This window comes from Natator depressus, chromosome 15, assembly GCF_965152275.1.
Source record: "Natator depressus isolate rNatDep1 chromosome 15, rNatDep2.hap1, whole genome shotgun sequence".
In the NCBI taxonomy this organism is placed as follows: domain Eukaryota; kingdom Metazoa; phylum Chordata; order Testudines; family Cheloniidae; genus Natator; species Natator depressus.
Window position 1 is genome coordinate 10,607,834 of NC_134248.1, and position 16,980 is coordinate 10,624,813.

At 49.3% G+C, this 16,980-nt stretch overlaps 2 protein-coding genes across 2 annotated transcripts in view; both read right to left on the bottom strand.

Annotated features, from left to right (window-relative positions):
- Positions 1 to 91: 91 nt before the first annotated feature.
- The window catches only part of LOC141999221 (paxillin), a 63,804-nt gene continuing 46,915 nt past the window's right edge, over positions 92 to 16,980 (bottom strand). The window contains exons 7-11 of the mRNA XM_074972400.1: positions 8,281 to 8,451; positions 7,758 to 7,931; positions 7,122 to 7,203; positions 6,223 to 6,371; positions 92 to 3,946 (exon numbers count right to left, since the gene is read on the bottom strand). Coding sequence (XP_074828501.1) covers positions 3,680 to 3,946; positions 6,223 to 6,371; positions 7,122 to 7,203; positions 7,758 to 7,931; positions 8,281 to 8,451 — 843 coding nt within the window. The 3' untranslated portion in view covers positions 92 to 3,679. The remainder of the gene's footprint in view (positions 3,947 to 6,222; positions 6,372 to 7,121; positions 7,204 to 7,757; positions 7,932 to 8,280; positions 8,452 to 16,980) is intronic.
- On the bottom strand, positions 12,890 to 16,183 carry LOC141999521 (uncharacterized). The gene is made up of 3 exons (XM_074973055.1): positions 15,245 to 16,183; positions 14,089 to 14,355; positions 12,890 to 13,390 (listed from the first exon to the last, which is right to left on the bottom strand). The coding sequence occupies exons 1-3, from the start codon at positions 16,034 to 16,036 to the stop codon at positions 12,890 to 12,892; spliced, it is 1,560 nt and encodes a 519-aa protein (XP_074829156.1). The 5' UTR covers positions 16,037 to 16,183.

Consider the following 16,980-nt stretch of genomic DNA (forward strand, 5'->3'; position numbering starts at 1 on the left):
GTTTCTCCATCATGGAAGGCAAGAGGAGCGATAGATGACAGATGCTTTGAACCATTTCCACAAGATTAGAAATGACTGGAACCAAGTAAAGTGAAAATAATGGCAAAATTTTATTAGCATAATCACAGGAATTTTAAATGGAAAAAGCAGAGTTAGAAGTTTACAAGGGAAAACAAATGAAATAACTGTCGACCCAGAGGGAAATCCCCCCAAGCTATTCGGGGCGTGATTTGATTGAGACCCATCTTGTCTGACAGCTCTTTGATTGCACTGCAAGAGTTCATCAGATTAGGAGATCATTGTAAACAGAGCACTAAGGCCTTGAAAGACAGCACTACAGTAACCCTAGCACAAAACCTGTCAAAGAAACAGGTGTATCTAGAGCTTAACTTGCCTCTGAACAGGCAGCTGCAAGGCCTCTGCATGCACAGTCCTTTAGCTCCTCAGAGGTTGTGTACTGTACACACCTGCCTCCTGTGTCCAGTTTAAGCCTGAATAACCCGTCTCAGCCTTCCAAAGGCACATTCTTGCCTAACCCCTCCTAAACCCTCTCCTAACCACTCCTTAGAACATGTCCTAGTACCTGCAACAGTGCTAGTACAACTTGCTGGTCTGCACTTTAGCACCATCAGTATCTGTGAAGTATGCTTGCAAATCACCCAGGGCAATCTTAACACATCCCTTTCCCCAGTTTGCTCTGTACAGCATCTCAAATGTTCAAGTCTAAACTGTACTTGAAATTAGGAAATGTGAAATGGGTATTTCTGGCCCTCCTACTGGCAGCAGCCATTTCGAGGGAAAGTAACATTTGGAGGCAACAATGAGCATAGGATCTATCCCCAAACCAGTTTAAATCCCAATTTATCAGGAAAGCTCTCAACATTTTGCTAAGGCAGTAATGGTCATGGAGACTATTAAACCATTATTAAAAGGGGATGAAACTGTTTTGCTCTGACAATGGGATACTGTAACAAGATTTTCCCCTTCTACAGCACCTTCCCTCCAAGGATCTCAAAGCCCTTCAGAAATATCAGTGAATTAAGCCTCAACACCCCAGTGAAGTAGGTTAAGTATTATCCCCATTTTACAGGTAAGGAAACTGAGGCACAGGTTATAAACTCACTCAGTATCACACAGAAATACAATGGCAGAGCCACTCCCAGTCCTGTGCATTGGACACAGGACCATTCTCCCAACCAGCGGAGTCAGAACAAGTGTCAGTTTCAGCAGGAAGCTCAGAAATCCCAATTTTAAATCAAACTAATTTCAAATCCAAAGTGACAGTTTAGACAGTTTCTTGCCTTGTGAGCTTTCCAAAAGCTGTGCTCAGCCCAGCTAGAGTAGCTTTTTGTTTTACCACTTGTTCCACAAAACCCTGCTTTCACAACCACAGCCTGAGGCTCATCTGTATGGGAAACTAGTGAAAAAACAGTTCCACTTATTCAAGTGGGGTATTGAAGCATCGAGACAAGGTTATTTAAAATAGTAAGCTAGGATCCCTCTGTTAAAGTGAGGGTTTGTTTCTTACACAGTTAATCCCAGAACTCCCTATGCCTTTTCCATGTTGAACACTGTAACCACCCTAATGTTGCACGCCTTAATAATCAAAGGTCTATAATATTCTAGAGTCATATTTTAAAACCCTCTTCTCACTGCACCACTTTGGCCATTAGTGTAGAACACTGTAGGGTTGTTGCTAACACACAATCCTTTGCCCTTCTACAGCACCCTCCTTCTGAAGGCCTTTGACAAATATGAACCAAACCTCAAAATCCTACAAGGCGGGAATACTGCCCCATTTTGCAGATGGGGAAACTGAGGCACAGAGTGGTTAAGTGACTGGCCCAAGGTTACACAGCAAGTCCGTGGCAGAATCAGGAACAGATTCCAGGTCTCCTGACTCCCAGCCCTTTTCTTTAGCCCCAGGACCATCCTTCCCACCTACGGGGAGGACTCACCTTCCCGAGTTAACCCTCTGCTCTAATTTCTTATGGCTGAAGAGGAATAAAACTATGCGGGTGGACTTTGAGTTCTCCATCTTGCAGCATGTGGCACTGAATTAAGACTCACTTTATTACCCTGGAAGTCGGGCTTTGGGAGAAAGGCAGGTAAGTCAAATACAGCAGTTTACAGGTTACAAAATAAACTTTCCAGGTGATCTGTGAAAATTAAAAGAGCTATTCACAGCTCACCTGCTTGTGCTAGAAAAAAAATACAAGTCACGTTCCCTTCCCCTGCAAAACCCAGAGCCCTCCCAACCCCCAATAAAAAGAAAATACTTCATGTTAATAGTTGGTTAAACCCAAGCATTGAGGTTATAGATACAGTAACCAGCACAACTGGTACACTGCTTAGAACAGCACAGTTCGAGATATAAAAGTAGCTTTCTTAAAATCACGTCAAAACCAATTTCTGTATAAGAGGATTAAAAGAAAATTAGTTAGGAATTCAAACCTCAGTGTAGAAATCCACAGTTTTTATCAAAGCATACAGTATTCAGTTCGATAGCAAAACTCCAAGTGTCACACACACCAGATCTCAGGGACTTGTTAGACCAGTAACAGTCAATATAAAAGGTTATTGCTCGAGAGATTCTCCGTAGAACATGTTTATCAAGAGCAAGGAACAGGACAGTATCAAAGAGGAGGGACTGCAGGCCTGCTCAGCAAAGAGCAGAGAGGAAGATGAACAAGGAATATGAAGTCTGTAGCTTTATTTTTTCCTTGCTTTTTAAAAAATCCTAGAGGGGCTTTTCAGGCCCTTTCCTTAGTAAAATGCAGGCCAGACACACAGCATAAACTACATTCACTCAGAGGAGAGGGCTGGGCCCTCAAATTTCTCTGCATTTTCTTTTAAAATGAATTGGTGCCAGTCTCCTCCTCTCTCCCTGGAGCAGCAGAATTAGGAGCATTTGCCCTAACCACTCCTGGGGAGTTGGGGGTGTCCTGCACAAAATGGGACACTCCATTCAAGCAGGGAGGGGGTTTTCTCCCCTCCCCCCCGCCCCAGCGCGTTGAGGAGGGGGAGAGAATCACAAACTAGAAAAACAGACTAACCCCCGACTCCCCCTTTCCAAAAAATAAGTGGCATCACTTCCCTGCAGTGTTACTGAACTGGAAAGACTCGACTGCAGGGTCTTTCCAGCTTCGGGGGCTGCTGCTGTAATCGTAGTAAATCCTGTGTGCCCCAGGACTCGACCATGCACAGCCCAGGCAATGCAGAGGTCACAGCATGGCCTTTGCTGTGCAGCAGCGGAGTTACTGCTTGGGTCACACAGCATTTCAATGCCCCAGCGAAGCCTAGGACACTTTTGTTTGGAAGTGTCACATGTTGGCTCAGGGAGAGCTGACTCAAGGCTGGCTTTATCCAGCCCTCTCCTTGAGAAAGGCGTCTCCTCGCTAGAGCCTCAGGCTCCTCTCGGCTGTCAACGATCATACAACACTTTAATGATGGGGCTCAGCATCTCCCCACTGAAGCACAGCATGAGCATTTCCAGTTTAATGGTCCATCTGGTCTCCCTGGATCCACTGTCTCTCTGGAGCAGCAGTTAGCACCCCACACCCTTCCCCTTTTCCCTCCCCCCCGGCCCTGGTAAGGTTTCTAAATCACAGTAATGCTCAGAGAGACTTGGCTGCCTAGTGAGTGGCAGAAAGATGCCCCGTTCCCAGCTAGGATGCGTCTAGCAGAAGAGTTTGAGGAAGCAATTCTGACAGTAGGGCTTGTCATTCTGTTCCTTGAAGGTTCCTTTGTTGAGCTGCTTGAGGCAGAAGGCACAGACAAAGTGTTCTGGGTGAAATTTCTTGGCCATGGCAGTGATGCAGCGTCCCGTGATGGGCTTCTGGCAGCCGGAACACAGCGAGCCGCGGCGTTCGTGATAATGCACCTCACAGTAGGGCTGCCCATCATGCTCAAAGAAGCTGCCGTTGATGAACGGCGTGAAACATTCCTGCAGGAGGAGGAAGCAAAAGGGAACAGATTGATATGGCAAGCTGGGGACACAGGCAACTCCACAATCCATGCCTTCGCCTGCCATGCTTAGCTGCCTCCTGCAGGAAGTGGGCAGGGTGAATCGTCTTCATCCAGTAGAAAGGGGCTGCAGAAGTACTGCTGCAAAGACTGATCGGTGCCCGGCAGAGACAGGGTTACTGAGCGCAAGCAGGGCAGATACAGAAACTGGGAGGGAAAATAAAGCCCTCAACTATAGTTCACGCCCCTTTACTCCAGGCTGGCTTTATTAACACAAAGAAAATCCAAACCCAAGAGCAAAACTACTGATAACACTTGGAAAGCAACACCAGAGCCTCTCGGGAGAGAAGAGAACACCCCCATCTGCACAGACAGCTGCCATAACAGCAGCTTTATCGCCCCACCCACCCCAGCTCACCCAGGTGATTGTCAGGGAACCGAGGCTCTCCTGGAATTCCTTATGCTCCAGGGCATCAGCATCAGGGGCACCTTTTACCTTGTCACACTGGGCTGGTTTTAATTTCTTTAGCTGTATCTGCCCTGCTTACGCTCATATTAATGAAAAAGGTGACAGCCAGTTGTTTTTTTTTTAATTACCCATATAGAATGCCAGATATTATGCATATTCCCTGGGTACAGCACCCTCCTTCTTCATGCATCCCCAAACTATACACATACAAGAGTCACTTCACCACTGAAATACAGTGGCAGGCGGAGGATGACAGCCACTGGAGAAATGTGGAGGGAGGAGAAATTTTGGCCAAGGACCCTAGGGACAAGTCCATACCCTTACAAAAGTGATACTGGGTCTTTAATGTCTTTGAAGAGAAGCTGTTAGAGACCAATTTTTTAATAGGCACCCATCTCTCCATAATGGTTATCACTGTCTAAGCCTCTCCCAGACATTAATGGATGTACCTTCACTACAGTCATGGGACTTTAGGAGGAATTCCCCCCATTTTACAGATGGGGAAACTGAGGTATACAGCCGTTAAGGGACTTGCCCAGGGTCACACAATGAGTCAGCAGCAAAGTCAAGAACAGAAGCCAGATGTCCTGAGTCCTAGTTTTGTACTTGAGCTTCATGACCATCCTTCCTCCCTAGGGGACATGCACACGACTGCATGTGCACTCATGGTTGGACATCTATTTAGTCACAGGCAAATGCAAACTGAGCCCTGCATGCAGGCATCCAGCAGAGTGCAGCCAGAGTAAGTGCATATCCATGCATGTTCACACACAGTGAACTGCAAGGAACTCCATTTGCCTGCAGCATTGAAAGGCAGCAGGTCCCTGGGAGCCTGATGCTGAGACTACTGACCCATCCACCTCCATTTGAAAACAAACACTAGAAATTGGCCTTACTTTAACAACAGAAAGACAGAATCCGCCCAAAAGTTGCGGGCCCCACGAACAGGCAGCAGTGTGAAGAATGCCAAGCAACATCTCCTGAGCAGAAGAAAAGCCTGAACCCAGGTCCAGGCAAGGGCGGAGCTGGTCCGCTGCCTACAAGAGGCTGCTAGAATTTCTATTCACAGGGGCCTTCGAGTAATGGAGAGTTTCAAACGGACAGCTTCAGCCAACTCCTTTCATGCTGGCTGCTCTGCAGCAGAGGAAAGCAGACTAGTGGTCTGAGCACAGGATTTGAAACAGGAACTTGTGTTCTGACCCTCATTCTGAACTCCGCCTTTCTGCCTCTGTCCTGGTAACACGTGGCTGATATTAATCTTTACACTGCTCCTGGGAGATGGGTAAATATTTGCAAGGCTCTTTGAAGACGTGCTAAGTATTTATTCTGCAGCATTACAGTTCACTATGCAACAGCATATTCAGTTTACAGCTATTTCATTCGTTTCCAAGTTGGTCCAAATAGGTCAGTCTCATTAAGTTTACATTTCCAGAGTGAGCACACGAGGAAGCTCCTCAAATCAGGGTGCTGAGGCGGAGTGCTTAGAAAGCTTAGCTCACTATTACTAAGAAGCCACTGGAAACATTCTGTGCTTCTCAGTGAACTGCTGCAGAAACCCATAACTGTGGCTATGGGGGAGGGGGAGGGAATTAAGCTCCTAGAGAATTTAATGGAAACAGGCAGAGAAGCAAGAGGGTGCTTGGTGACTATCACACTATGTATTTTGTGGGGCTGGCTGTCCTGTGCTGGCACAGACCCCTTGTTCTGATCGAGGTAACCACCAGACACCCAGCTACGGGAACTGGGAGAGGGGTCAGGTGACAGTGGGGCAGCACAGGCTCTCTTACCCGACAGACAAAGCACTCAGGGTGCCACAGGGTATTCAAGGCAGAGATGTAATTTTCCAGGATGGCCCGGGCGCAGCCCCCACACTTTGGAGCGAACATGTCGAAGTAATCCTTGCGGCAATAGGCTTTGCCATCCTTCTCATGAAATCCTGCCAAGGACACAAGGGAAAAACAGAGCCAGACAGCATCAGCCTGTGACCTTCATTTGTGGGAACACCTAGCCAGACTCGATGGGGTTAACAGGGTGGGATCCCCAGTCACAGATCAGTTATCCCCATCCACTAAACACCACCACAGTCCCTCTCTACCCTCATACCCCCAGTTTTCTACATTGCTTGCTCTATGACAGTAGTCCCCACACTTTTCATGTCATGCCCCTTCTTATCCCTGTCCACGCCCCACTCCCCGGAGCTGCGGTTGGGAGCGGGGCCGCGACTCCTGGAGGGAGGCGTGGACAGGGTAAGGTGGGTGAGGATGGGGCTGGAGCTCCGGCCGGGAGTGGAGTTGCAGCTGGGCCACAGTCGGGGGCCAAGGATGGGGCGGAGCCGGAGCTGAGCCCGGAGCACGGGCGGAGCCGAGCCAGGGCTGGGCCCAGAGCGCAGCCAGAGCCGGGCCCGGAGCATAGTACGGGTGGCAGCCAGGGCTGCGGTCGGGTACGGAGCCACAGCCAGGCCAAGCGCCAGAGGACAGGGCCACAGCTGGGGGCAGAGCGGGTTTGGCGCTTCCTCCCCACCCTCTATGGGGGCTGGACGGGGCCCTGCCACTCCCCCCAAACCTGCCCCACAGTTTGGGGACCACTGCTCTATGAAAAGGACCCATCACAGCCCCTTACATTGCCTCCATTCCCATCCCTTACTTGCTTCACCAGAGTGGCTTCTCTCTGCACAAACCAATAGTACCTTCAGGTCCAAAGAAAGCTCCACACTGCGCACAAAAGAAGTGTTCTGGGTGCCATGTCCTGTCCAGGGCTGTCACCACTTTCTGTTTGGGAGAAACCACAAACAGTGAGCACTCAAACGCCAGTGCTGAGTGCAGCAAAAATCAAATGTGCTTAAAGAGCTGAGCTAAGCCCCCTCCTTGGGGATTCAATCCCCCCCTTTACCCTAATGAGGTCAGACACACCACTCCTTTCCTCTGGCCCCCCACGGGGGGGTCGGGGAAGGGGGCACAGTCCCTTGCAGTACTCGAAACTCGGGAGGAATGCCTCTTACCATGGTATCCCATTGGGAAAAATCTGGAGCTCCTTACTGCAATGACAATAGATCGATCCTAATACTGAGTTCAGTAGAGTTGCAATAGAGGCAAATTTAGTTCAGTAGAACCTGCCCTCTCATTGCAGGACCTTACAGCAGATGGAGGGAGATAGCTGCACTGGGTCCACTTATTTCCCCTACAGCACTAGGGTGAAGGAAGAATAGAGGAGTTATCAGTGATAGATGGATGTGTGCTTTTCTACTTGACTGTACAGCACCAGACTCCACCGTGCACGGCCAAGAGAGAGACTCCTACTGACACGCGCTGGCTCAGGGACTCACATCGAGGATCGGCCCGTTGCAGTAGTAGCAGCGAGGGGAGAAGAGATTATGATAGTCCTTCTCACAGTAGGGCTGACCGTCGCGTTCAAAGAAGTTGCGTGACCCGATTTCCTCCTGGCAGTGGGTACAAACAAAGTGCTCCGGGTGCCAGGTTTTCCCCATGGCTGTGACGACCTGCAGGGAAGATGGAGCGGTTATGGGGGACGACTCTACTTCTTTGCTGTGGCAACTCACGTGACAACACACCAGGCAGAGTTTGGCACTAACTACACGTTCTACTACTCAAGTGAGCCCTGGACTGGGGTAGCATGAAAACTGAATTACCTATCATCTCAGGAGAGGGCAGTCCCTCAAGGGCAGGGTAGAGGTCACTGGAGGAGCTTACAGCGTACCTGGCCAGTGGATAAATAGAGTACTTCAGTTTCTTCAGCATCGCCAGTCCCTTCAGCCTCATGATACAGCCCTCCCAGTTACTCCTTGCTGTAGCCCAAGGCTTAGCAACAAGATGGTGCCTTAGACTTACCTGACCAGCAATTGGTTTCTTGCAGGCTCCACAAACACCTTTGGCAACAGTAGCTACTCCCAGTTTGTTCAGGTCAGACTGGAGGCTTCCCAACATACTGTCCAACTGGCTGCCAGGTTTTGGGGGTGCAGACGGAGGGGAGCTGCCCCCAGCTTTCCCCTGGGCCATGAACTGCAAAGAAAAAACCCAGAGACTGTAAGACAAGCACTGTACAGCTCCTCAGGGATTTCTGCAGTCTCTGAACATAAGAACAGCCATACTGAGTCAGACCAAAGGTCCATCTAGCCCAGTATCCTGTCTTCCGACAGTGGCCAATGCCAGGTGCCCCAGAGGGAATGAACAGAACAGGTAGTCATCAAATGATCCAACCTTCTGCCCACAGCTCTTCAGCTGTCCTGCATATGGACAGACCAGGACTTGCTCTGGAGAGGCTAATGTGTCTACAGAAGGCAGTGAGAATCAGGACGAGGGGCAGAGATGCACCCTTGTTACAATGAGGTTGTGACAAAAGTGTGGCTTACCCAGAGACCCCAGGAGCTAGAACATCAGAGTGTGGAGGGGTGGAGATTTGGCCTCCTTACCCTCCCAATAAAGCAGAGATTACTAGAAGGCCACAAGAATTTTTTCCAGTAGAGCCTCCACGGAGATCTTCCCTTTACCTCATAGGTTCCTGACTGGCTTACAAAGGCAGAGACGTGCTCTCCAAGTGGTTCCCAAACTGTCTCCCCTTCCCTGTCACACACAGTTGTTGCTGTCTCTCCAGTCTCTTCTCTCCTCTCCTTTACAGTCTCCTTCTCACCCTCCCACACTTCTTGTCTGTTCTTTTCAGGGTATTTCCCCCCTTTTCCTTTGGCATAGTTTTGCTCTCTCTTCTGTGCCCTTTTGGATAGCTCTGACCCCACTCCCCAGATTCACCAAAGGCTGCAATGGAAGAAGTGAGGGAAGGTGGGGAGCATTCAAGGAATCACCTGTTGCTTTACCTGCAGATGTGGCAGCACATCAGTAGTGCATGGGGAGGAGGTGGTAGGCCAGCAAACACTGCACGATCCACATGAGAGATTTACAGGGGGGAATGTGGAGAGGGGATAAGAAAGGTCTTTGGAAGCCCACTTTGGGAATCACCTCAATGAATACTTAACTTTGAACCCTGTTTTCCACTGGGGGTGGTTGGGGGATGGGGGGGGGAGAAAACAGATCTATTTTCTTTAGTATTCTAACCTCAAGAGGAAGTAGGGAAGAGGAGAGAGGAAGTGTGCAGGACTTTGCTCTTTATGTTTGGATACTCATCTCCATGTGACTCAGAGTTCACGTCCTGTTACACAGTAAAGCGTAGGTTATTTTACTTGACCCTGCAGCGCATTGGTGGTGGTTAGGTTTAGAGATCTCCACCGAGCCGTTTCCTGAAGGGACCTTTCGGGTGGATTTATTGTAGGACATTATGTCATGTCTCTGTTAAAAGTGAAATGACACGGCCACAACGCTAACAATATTTGTGAAAAAGGTGCAGGGTGGAAGGACTGAAGCAACCTAACATCCCAGCACTTGTACTGTTAGACTACCGTGGAGTGCCAAAGGGAACGGACACATGCTGAAGTGCCCTACAGCCCTGGTTTTACTGAAAGGGCCCCTTCCACTGCACACACAGGGAGCGTCACCCATCCTCCTGTAGCTACTGGCATTAGATACTGTCCATATAAGCTAGTCAGGTACTAACACTGGTTTCCATTTGTTCATCAGAAGCCGCATACCACACGCATATTTTACCCCATCATGCCTAACCAGCATGCTGGGACTTAAGAGATCAGCAGCACTCAGCTCCTAATGGAACATAAATGCACCTCCTTCCTACTATCCCCCTGACCCCTCTCCTCAGACAGCTGGTTCTAGCAGTCCAGCACCATGAAGCGCACACTGAACATAAAGGCCTCTCTCTAGTCCGTCCAACCCTCAAACTCCTATTCTATGCTGTGATGAACGAGGACATTTTTGTAATATTTCTATGATTCCTATGTGTGTCTCAGTTTCTCACCGGGCTTTGCATTGAGTGTAAAGGGAAGGAATGTGGTGTTGACTCAGCAGCCTTGCTGGAAACCAGAGTCAAAACAAGCTGAATGAAGTCTACACATGTGAGTGGAGGATCGGAAGAGACAATGGAACCTCCAATCCCTGGGACATTCACACCTAGCGACCAACAGCCAAGAGGATGGAGATTCCCCCCCCCCCGCTTCTCTACAGGGAAGCAGAGCAAAGGCCCCGGGATTGTTAGGCAAGCACAGTACAGTCCTCAGGGAATTTCTGCAGTCTCTGCCCATAGCTCTTCAGCTGTCCTACGTGCAGACAGACAAAGAGGAAAGATATCAGGTGGCTGTTGTACGAGCTGTGCTCACAGAGAGACACAGCACACACACTGCACCTGAAACCAAAGACAACAGGATAGAGACAGAGCCAAAATGATTCTACAGCAGCTTGGCTGGCCACACTGAACCCTGTCTTAATCTTTGCTTCTCTGTGCTCACCCCTAACAACTTTCAGATTCTGTACCCCAGCTGACCAATACGCTGTTTTGAAAAGGCTCCCTACCGTCACTAGTACTGGGAACACTGCACTCTGAAGGAGCGAAGGACACACCTCCCACAGGAGTCTGGCTCTGCCGGATTTGCTGCAGGGAGGAAAAGAGGGATTGCTGGTGCCCAAAAGCCCAGTTTCGGAGTCTGTGGAGTCTTGCCCCCGTGGAACTGGGTGAGTCCTTGGGGCCCGGCACATGAAAGGGGTCAGCCCAAAAGGACTGGTTACAGGCTGAGACATAGACCAGACCCTGTGGATCTGACACACAGGCACACAAGCATTTGTCATTTATACCTACAGTGCAAATTCCCCAAGACAGTGTTATGGGGAGGGAACATCTTGCCAGACACAGAGTTTAGGATTCTCCCTCTCTAAACTGCAGGGCAGTCAGGGGCCTGATCCTGAGAGGTGTAGAGTGCAGTGAATTGGGGATGTTCAGCACCTCTAAAAATTAGACCAGCGAATCTAGACTGATCATAACTCAAGCGTATAGAAAATGGGGGTGGGTGGACATGTTTATGTATCTAGTAGCTCTTATCTCCTGCCCTTACACCCAGGTTTCTCTGAAGCTGGTTTTTCTCTAGCATCAGCACCTTTCCTAGTCTGATCCCTGGAGCACTTCAGAGCCAACACACAAAAAAGGTAGCAATACAAATGTGTGGGTGCCCATATGATGCAACAGAGGGGCACAGGGAACCACATGCTTCCTCATCCTGGCCAGGGGCCTGTGGCCATTGGACAGGGGGTGCCGAAACCGACAAGAAACAGACAAATGAGAAGAGAAGTGCCACTTGCAGAGAGGATGGCAATGAATGGAATTCATAGTGACACTTCCCTCCCTGCCCCAGGGACCAGCCTGCCTCAGCTAACTTCAGTGCAGCCACTGACATCTCAGGGCAGGACAACATGGACTTGACTTTTACTGGTGGTACAGGTACTGCATTCTTACCAGCCAAGGGATGCAGTTCCTTTTGGAAATATTACACACACACACACCCAGGGGTGCACACCCAATGCCTGCACTTTGTAGAGAAAGTCTCATGAGCACAGCCCCTTTAGGAACACTACGAATGCACACCACACTAGTGTGCTAGAAATGCTCATGCAAAGGCCTTCCAAATTCCTGCCCTAATTTAAAAAGTCTGCCACTGCTGTCAGGTTCAGCAATGCACCCGTAAACAGCAGACCATGCATAGAAAAAAACAACAATCCAGCATTCATAGCAACAGGACCTCTAGGAACAGCTCAGAGGACTGTGCCAGAATCACATCCCTCTTGCCTTAACAGCACACCATGCTGAGAGGGGAAACAAAGGGTATCCTGCCTTCTCATGGGTGGGCGGCGTGAGGGGTGGCCGAGCAGCAAGTGGATTGGTGCGTCGGACCAGCAGCGGAGTAGGGATCACCTGCAAAGTATGACAACAATTCATGATGCAGAGGAGCTTCCTTGATGGATTGGTGCTTGTGGAGACTGAAGCTGTACTGCACTGGCTTGTGTGTATGAGGGTCACTATCTATAATGGATGGAATCAGGCCTGCTCAGGTACCGAGTCTTCCTACGCTTTTCTAGCAGTATTCTCCCTAGGTTTAGGCAGCAGGACATCCAGAGCAACTATTTATTGCCTCTGCACTACACCCCAAACCCCACAGAATTGCAGCTAAGCAGTGTCCCCATGGATGGGGTTCAGGGGCATGTGGAATCACTGTTCAGCCTCTTCTGGTTCTCAGGCTTTTCCACATTTTTCTCCCCTCCCCTCAGTGCCACACTGTGGAGGGGAGTATTGGGCCCTAAACTTATGGACGTGATTCCTTCAGTTCAATGGAGAGAAACAAAGATCATGGTCCATTCCCAATGCCGCATGTATGTGGCCAGCAAACGGACACAGGATCTGTATCGTTCCATGCACGTGCACCTCACACAGCTATAAAGGGACACATCTGATAGAAAATCAGCCATTGGCAGCACTAAACTCATCTTCTGAGCCTAGTACCAGCCTTTACCCAAACATTCTACCTAAAGAGCCAACAGGCCAGAAGTGCTGGACTCAGACTTGTAATTGCTCGTTAAAGGAAGAGCACGAGGAAAAGCATGCCTGCATCGGTGGGAAGAATGGATCTTCATCAGTCTGACAGCCAACAGAAGATAGTGTCTTGGCAGAAGAAGACGCTACCACTGGCTCAGTCAGCATGGCAGGAGGAATCTGGGCTTGGGGAGAATGGAGGAATCTATGATCTTCAGAGGGAGGAGTGCCCACCACAGAGAGTTCCTGGTAGTCATCAGAAGAAGTCTCCCACTGGAACAGAGGCTGGGGAGGCAAGCTGAAGTAGCAGGAGACTGGACTAGAAGCAGCAGCAGAGGGTACATAGGAAGGTTGTGGTGGGAATGGAGGAGGGGGTGGAGGGAGTGGAGAGGGAATAGGGAGAGAAGAGGAAGAAGCTTTGGCTGGGAAAATCTTGGCAGCTTCTTTGGGATGCTGGAGTGGGGGAGAAGCTGGCACAGAGACTGTTCTTCTCATGGGCAGGGGGGATTCTGGAGGAATTATAATCTAGAAAGAAAGGAGGGAGAAAGGTGAACAAATCTGGAGACGAACTGAGAAGCACTTCCTGCATCAGAAGGACAGGCAGCATGAAACAGACGGTAACACGGCACTCACTACCTAGCACTTCTCTACTTTCCTTTCAAAATAGTCTTCCTTTCACGTCAGAACACAGAGTGCAAGCAGGCCAACCTCACTGCTGTAGCCAAACAGAAATAGAGACCATGGTGCCATTTTCAACAGACCTTCTTTGAGGAAGTGCCAGATCCTCAAGGACAAGGCACCTAGTAACACCTGCCTAGCTATAAGCACTTCAGGGCAGGTTCCTTATCTTGCATCTAAAAACATCATACACCCCTATGTTGCCAAGTAAAAGAAAGAAATAAGGTCTGCTTATTGACTGAGCTTCCCACTGTGGAATGAAAATAAACCTCACTTCAATGCCTGACCTTAGACAGCGTTAGACTTCCCATCAGATAACACTGCTCTCCCAAGAGATTGCTTACTCCAATTCCTACATCGCTGGGATTTGGATTTCCTAGCTGATCTGAAAAGGGAACAGTGCTAGGACAGGGGAGTCAGATTCCAAAGCTATCCCAGGACTCTCAAGAGACCTGTCACTCCCACCTCCTACTCTACATCTCCATTAGAGACCTTCTGAGCAGAGGGACACAGGGGAATACCCTAGTACAGAGTTTGCTCTCTACCTTCTGTACTTGCTGTCCACCATCCTGCTGCTTCCTCTGTGGCCTGGCGGTGACAATGACCCCCTCAGTCAGCCAGTCTTCCTGGCTTTTCCATTCCTCCTCCTCCTGTTTGCTGATGCCCAGTCTGTCTTGCAGCTCTTCAATCAAGCGATCCTGGGACACAGTCTTGTGAAATATGACTGGCCCTACCTTCCGCCTCGGTGAGCGCTCACGATACATTGGGTGCACATTTAAGGTCTCTTTTGTCCTCTCAATTACAGATTTTATCTGAATGACAAGGTGACAGTTTCAGCATGAAAAGAGCTATGCAACAGCAAGCCCCAAGATGCAGCAGCACAAACCCAAACTATTAGTGACAACTGTGAGCAGGAAGAGTGATGGTATTTACCGCACAGTGCCAAAGTTCCTCTTGGCAGAGCCCAGAGCAGTGACTCAGTGCAAGGAAAATCCCAGCCAGGCCAGTCATAGCAGCCAAAAAGAACTCCGGCAACAAAATGGAGAGATTAACCAGCACAAAGCCATGATTTGAGGTACAAGGTCAAAGTTCAACAAGATCACCCCATTACGTGTTATGGTTTCCCTAACACCACAGTGATCCATGTCAGCCTCTTTTTCACCCTTCCCCTGCGCAGTTCTGGGGTAAATAAAATTGCCCAGCACAGAGGATTCTGGGATGCAACAGCATTTCTAGTGCTGGAAGGACCCTAGGGGCTCCCATGTCAATACCTTAGCAGGCTCAGATCTAAGCCAGCAGGGAAGAGGAGTTGCCATCCCAAGTCTGGGCAGTCATTAGCAAATCGCTCCATCACTGTGGAACAGCACTTTGCTCTTCAGAGACCTCTGTGGATCATGCACTTGCCCCATTCTAGCTATGAGACAGCCTGCAGATTATGGTTGCTATTCATGTTCTATGCTGCACAAGCAGCCAATCACTGATCCACATGCAAAAGGTACCACAAAACTGCTGCTAGAGTAGAGGGTCTCAGACCTGTGCGCCATGCAGCTGTCATTACAGTGACTCCAAGCACTCCAGAACAGCATGCCATTAGTCTGGAGTAAGCTATCAGACTGCTCCGGAAGAGCCCAAATATGCACTCACACCATGCACAGGCGGCTAGCTAGGACCTGCCCACTCCTGCATTCACTCAATGCCTGCCTGGCCTGATGCAGAAATCCGCTCAATAGGTGGCTTGGAGACAGACAGCAGATCCAATTCATCTTTCCAAACATTTTCAGCTGTTCCTGGAGTGACTGTTGAGCTTCTGACTTGCTCTTTTTCCCGGTCTTCTCCTGGCTTGCTCTTAGCAGGGCCACCTTTCCTAGGAGTTCTCTCTCTGCTCTGCCTCTTTTTAGCCATATCAGGAGAGTCATCTGTCCTGCTTTCATGCTCAATTTCAGCATCCTGCTTCTGTCCTTGTTCTGCTCCAAGACCTAACTGGCCTTTAGTGTCTGGGAAGACATCCCACCGGTCCACAGCCACAATATCAGGTTCACATGCTGACTGCAAGACATGGTCATTCTCAGAATATAGCTCTGGTATAAGTTCAGATAGCTCCAGAGCCCACAACTGATCTAGAGCTGCTTCCATTTTTCCATCCTTCTGGGAAGGAAAGGCTGAATTATCCCTGAAAATTGCCTGCTGCGCTGACTCCTTGGGTGTCTGCATCTTCACTTGGGTGGTTATACTCGGGCTAGAAACAGGAACAGTTGTGAGCTTGGTCTCAGTTCTATGTGCCTTCTTTTCAGTGGCTTTTGCCTCATCAAGCCCCTGACTGTGGGCCTCTGCATTAGAAGGAACAGACAGAGATTCCATCTTGGAGGATATCATGGACTGGGACATCTCTCTCGGAGGATCTGACTTTTTGCTCAGCCTGACTGGGCTCAAAGAAAGCATATGATCCCCCAAAGGAGCAGAAATAGCAAAGTCCTCTGGAAGTGACTGACCCATCTGAGCCACAGAGGGGAGCTGCGGAGTGGTGGCAGAACGTCCTGGAATAGCTGCAACTGCAGCGCTGCTGCCTTCTTCAATATGAAGGACTTCCAAGGTGGCAGGTGCCAGCAGGGCCGGTAGGTCCTTGCTGTGGCCTGTCCCATGGTGTTTTGACTGGGGCAGCAGAACTGTACCGGGAGGAGTGTCGATTGAGTCTGGATTTGTGGGGCTGGAAAGCAGCTCCAGGGAGGGTTCAGAAATCAGTGACATAGTGGAAATAGCCTGTAAAAACGAGACAGAAAAATAGAGGAACAGAGAGGGGGAAAAGATAGAGACAGAGGTGAGGAAAGGAAAAGAACAAGGCACAACATGGCAGAACAATCAAAACCTGCAAACCACTGAGCCCTCCTGACATAAAGCCATCAAGGTAGCAAGGATGGACAAGTGGGAAGTCAGAGTGTGGAATGTGAACACAGTTGTGCCCCTTCTCAAAGGAGGGTGCTGGGAATGAGGAAAGATCATGCAGCCATTGAGTACTTTTTCTTAGGCTCTTCAAAGCTGCAGTAATTCTTTCTCCTGTAAATGGGGCAGGTGCATCTGTCCCCAGGGCCCAGCCCATTAGACCAGGAGTGCCTAGACCAAGACTGAGAGTCACATTAGCAATGTTCTCGAAGTCAGACACTCGCATTAATTTGCATAGAAATTTACATACTTTTTGAAGAAACAAACCATGAAGCATGTAAGCCATAATATTTGCCTCCCTGATACACTAGCCTCAGGGCATTCACAGCAAGAGGTGTACATGACTCAGGCTCTGGCCTGCTAAAATCACAAGGCTCTCCTCCGGATCCAATACATCATGAATCAGAGGGAAGCATTCTAGGACTTCACAGGCTGTCCTTCGGGAGCCCTGCATTAACTCTCTTCTTCCTATAGGACTATAACAGGATTTAAAAGAGAAC

What these genes read in the sequence shown, in the direction of transcription:
- LOC141999521 (XM_074973055.1), bottom strand. Translation starts at nt 16,036, where the DNA reads ATGGGTCAGTCACTTCCAGAGGACTTTGCTATTTCTGCTCCTTTGGGG. An exon ending in GGATTTCTGCATCAGGCCAG is followed by an intron (nt 14,356 to 15,244) that starts GCAGGCATTGAG and finishes CTTGTCATTCAG; the next exon opens with ATAAAATCTGTAATTGAGAG. An exon ending in GTGGACAGCAAGTACAGAAG is followed by an intron (nt 13,391 to 14,088) that starts GTAGAGAGCAAA and finishes CTTTCTTTCTAG; the next exon opens with ATTATAATTCCTCCAGAATC.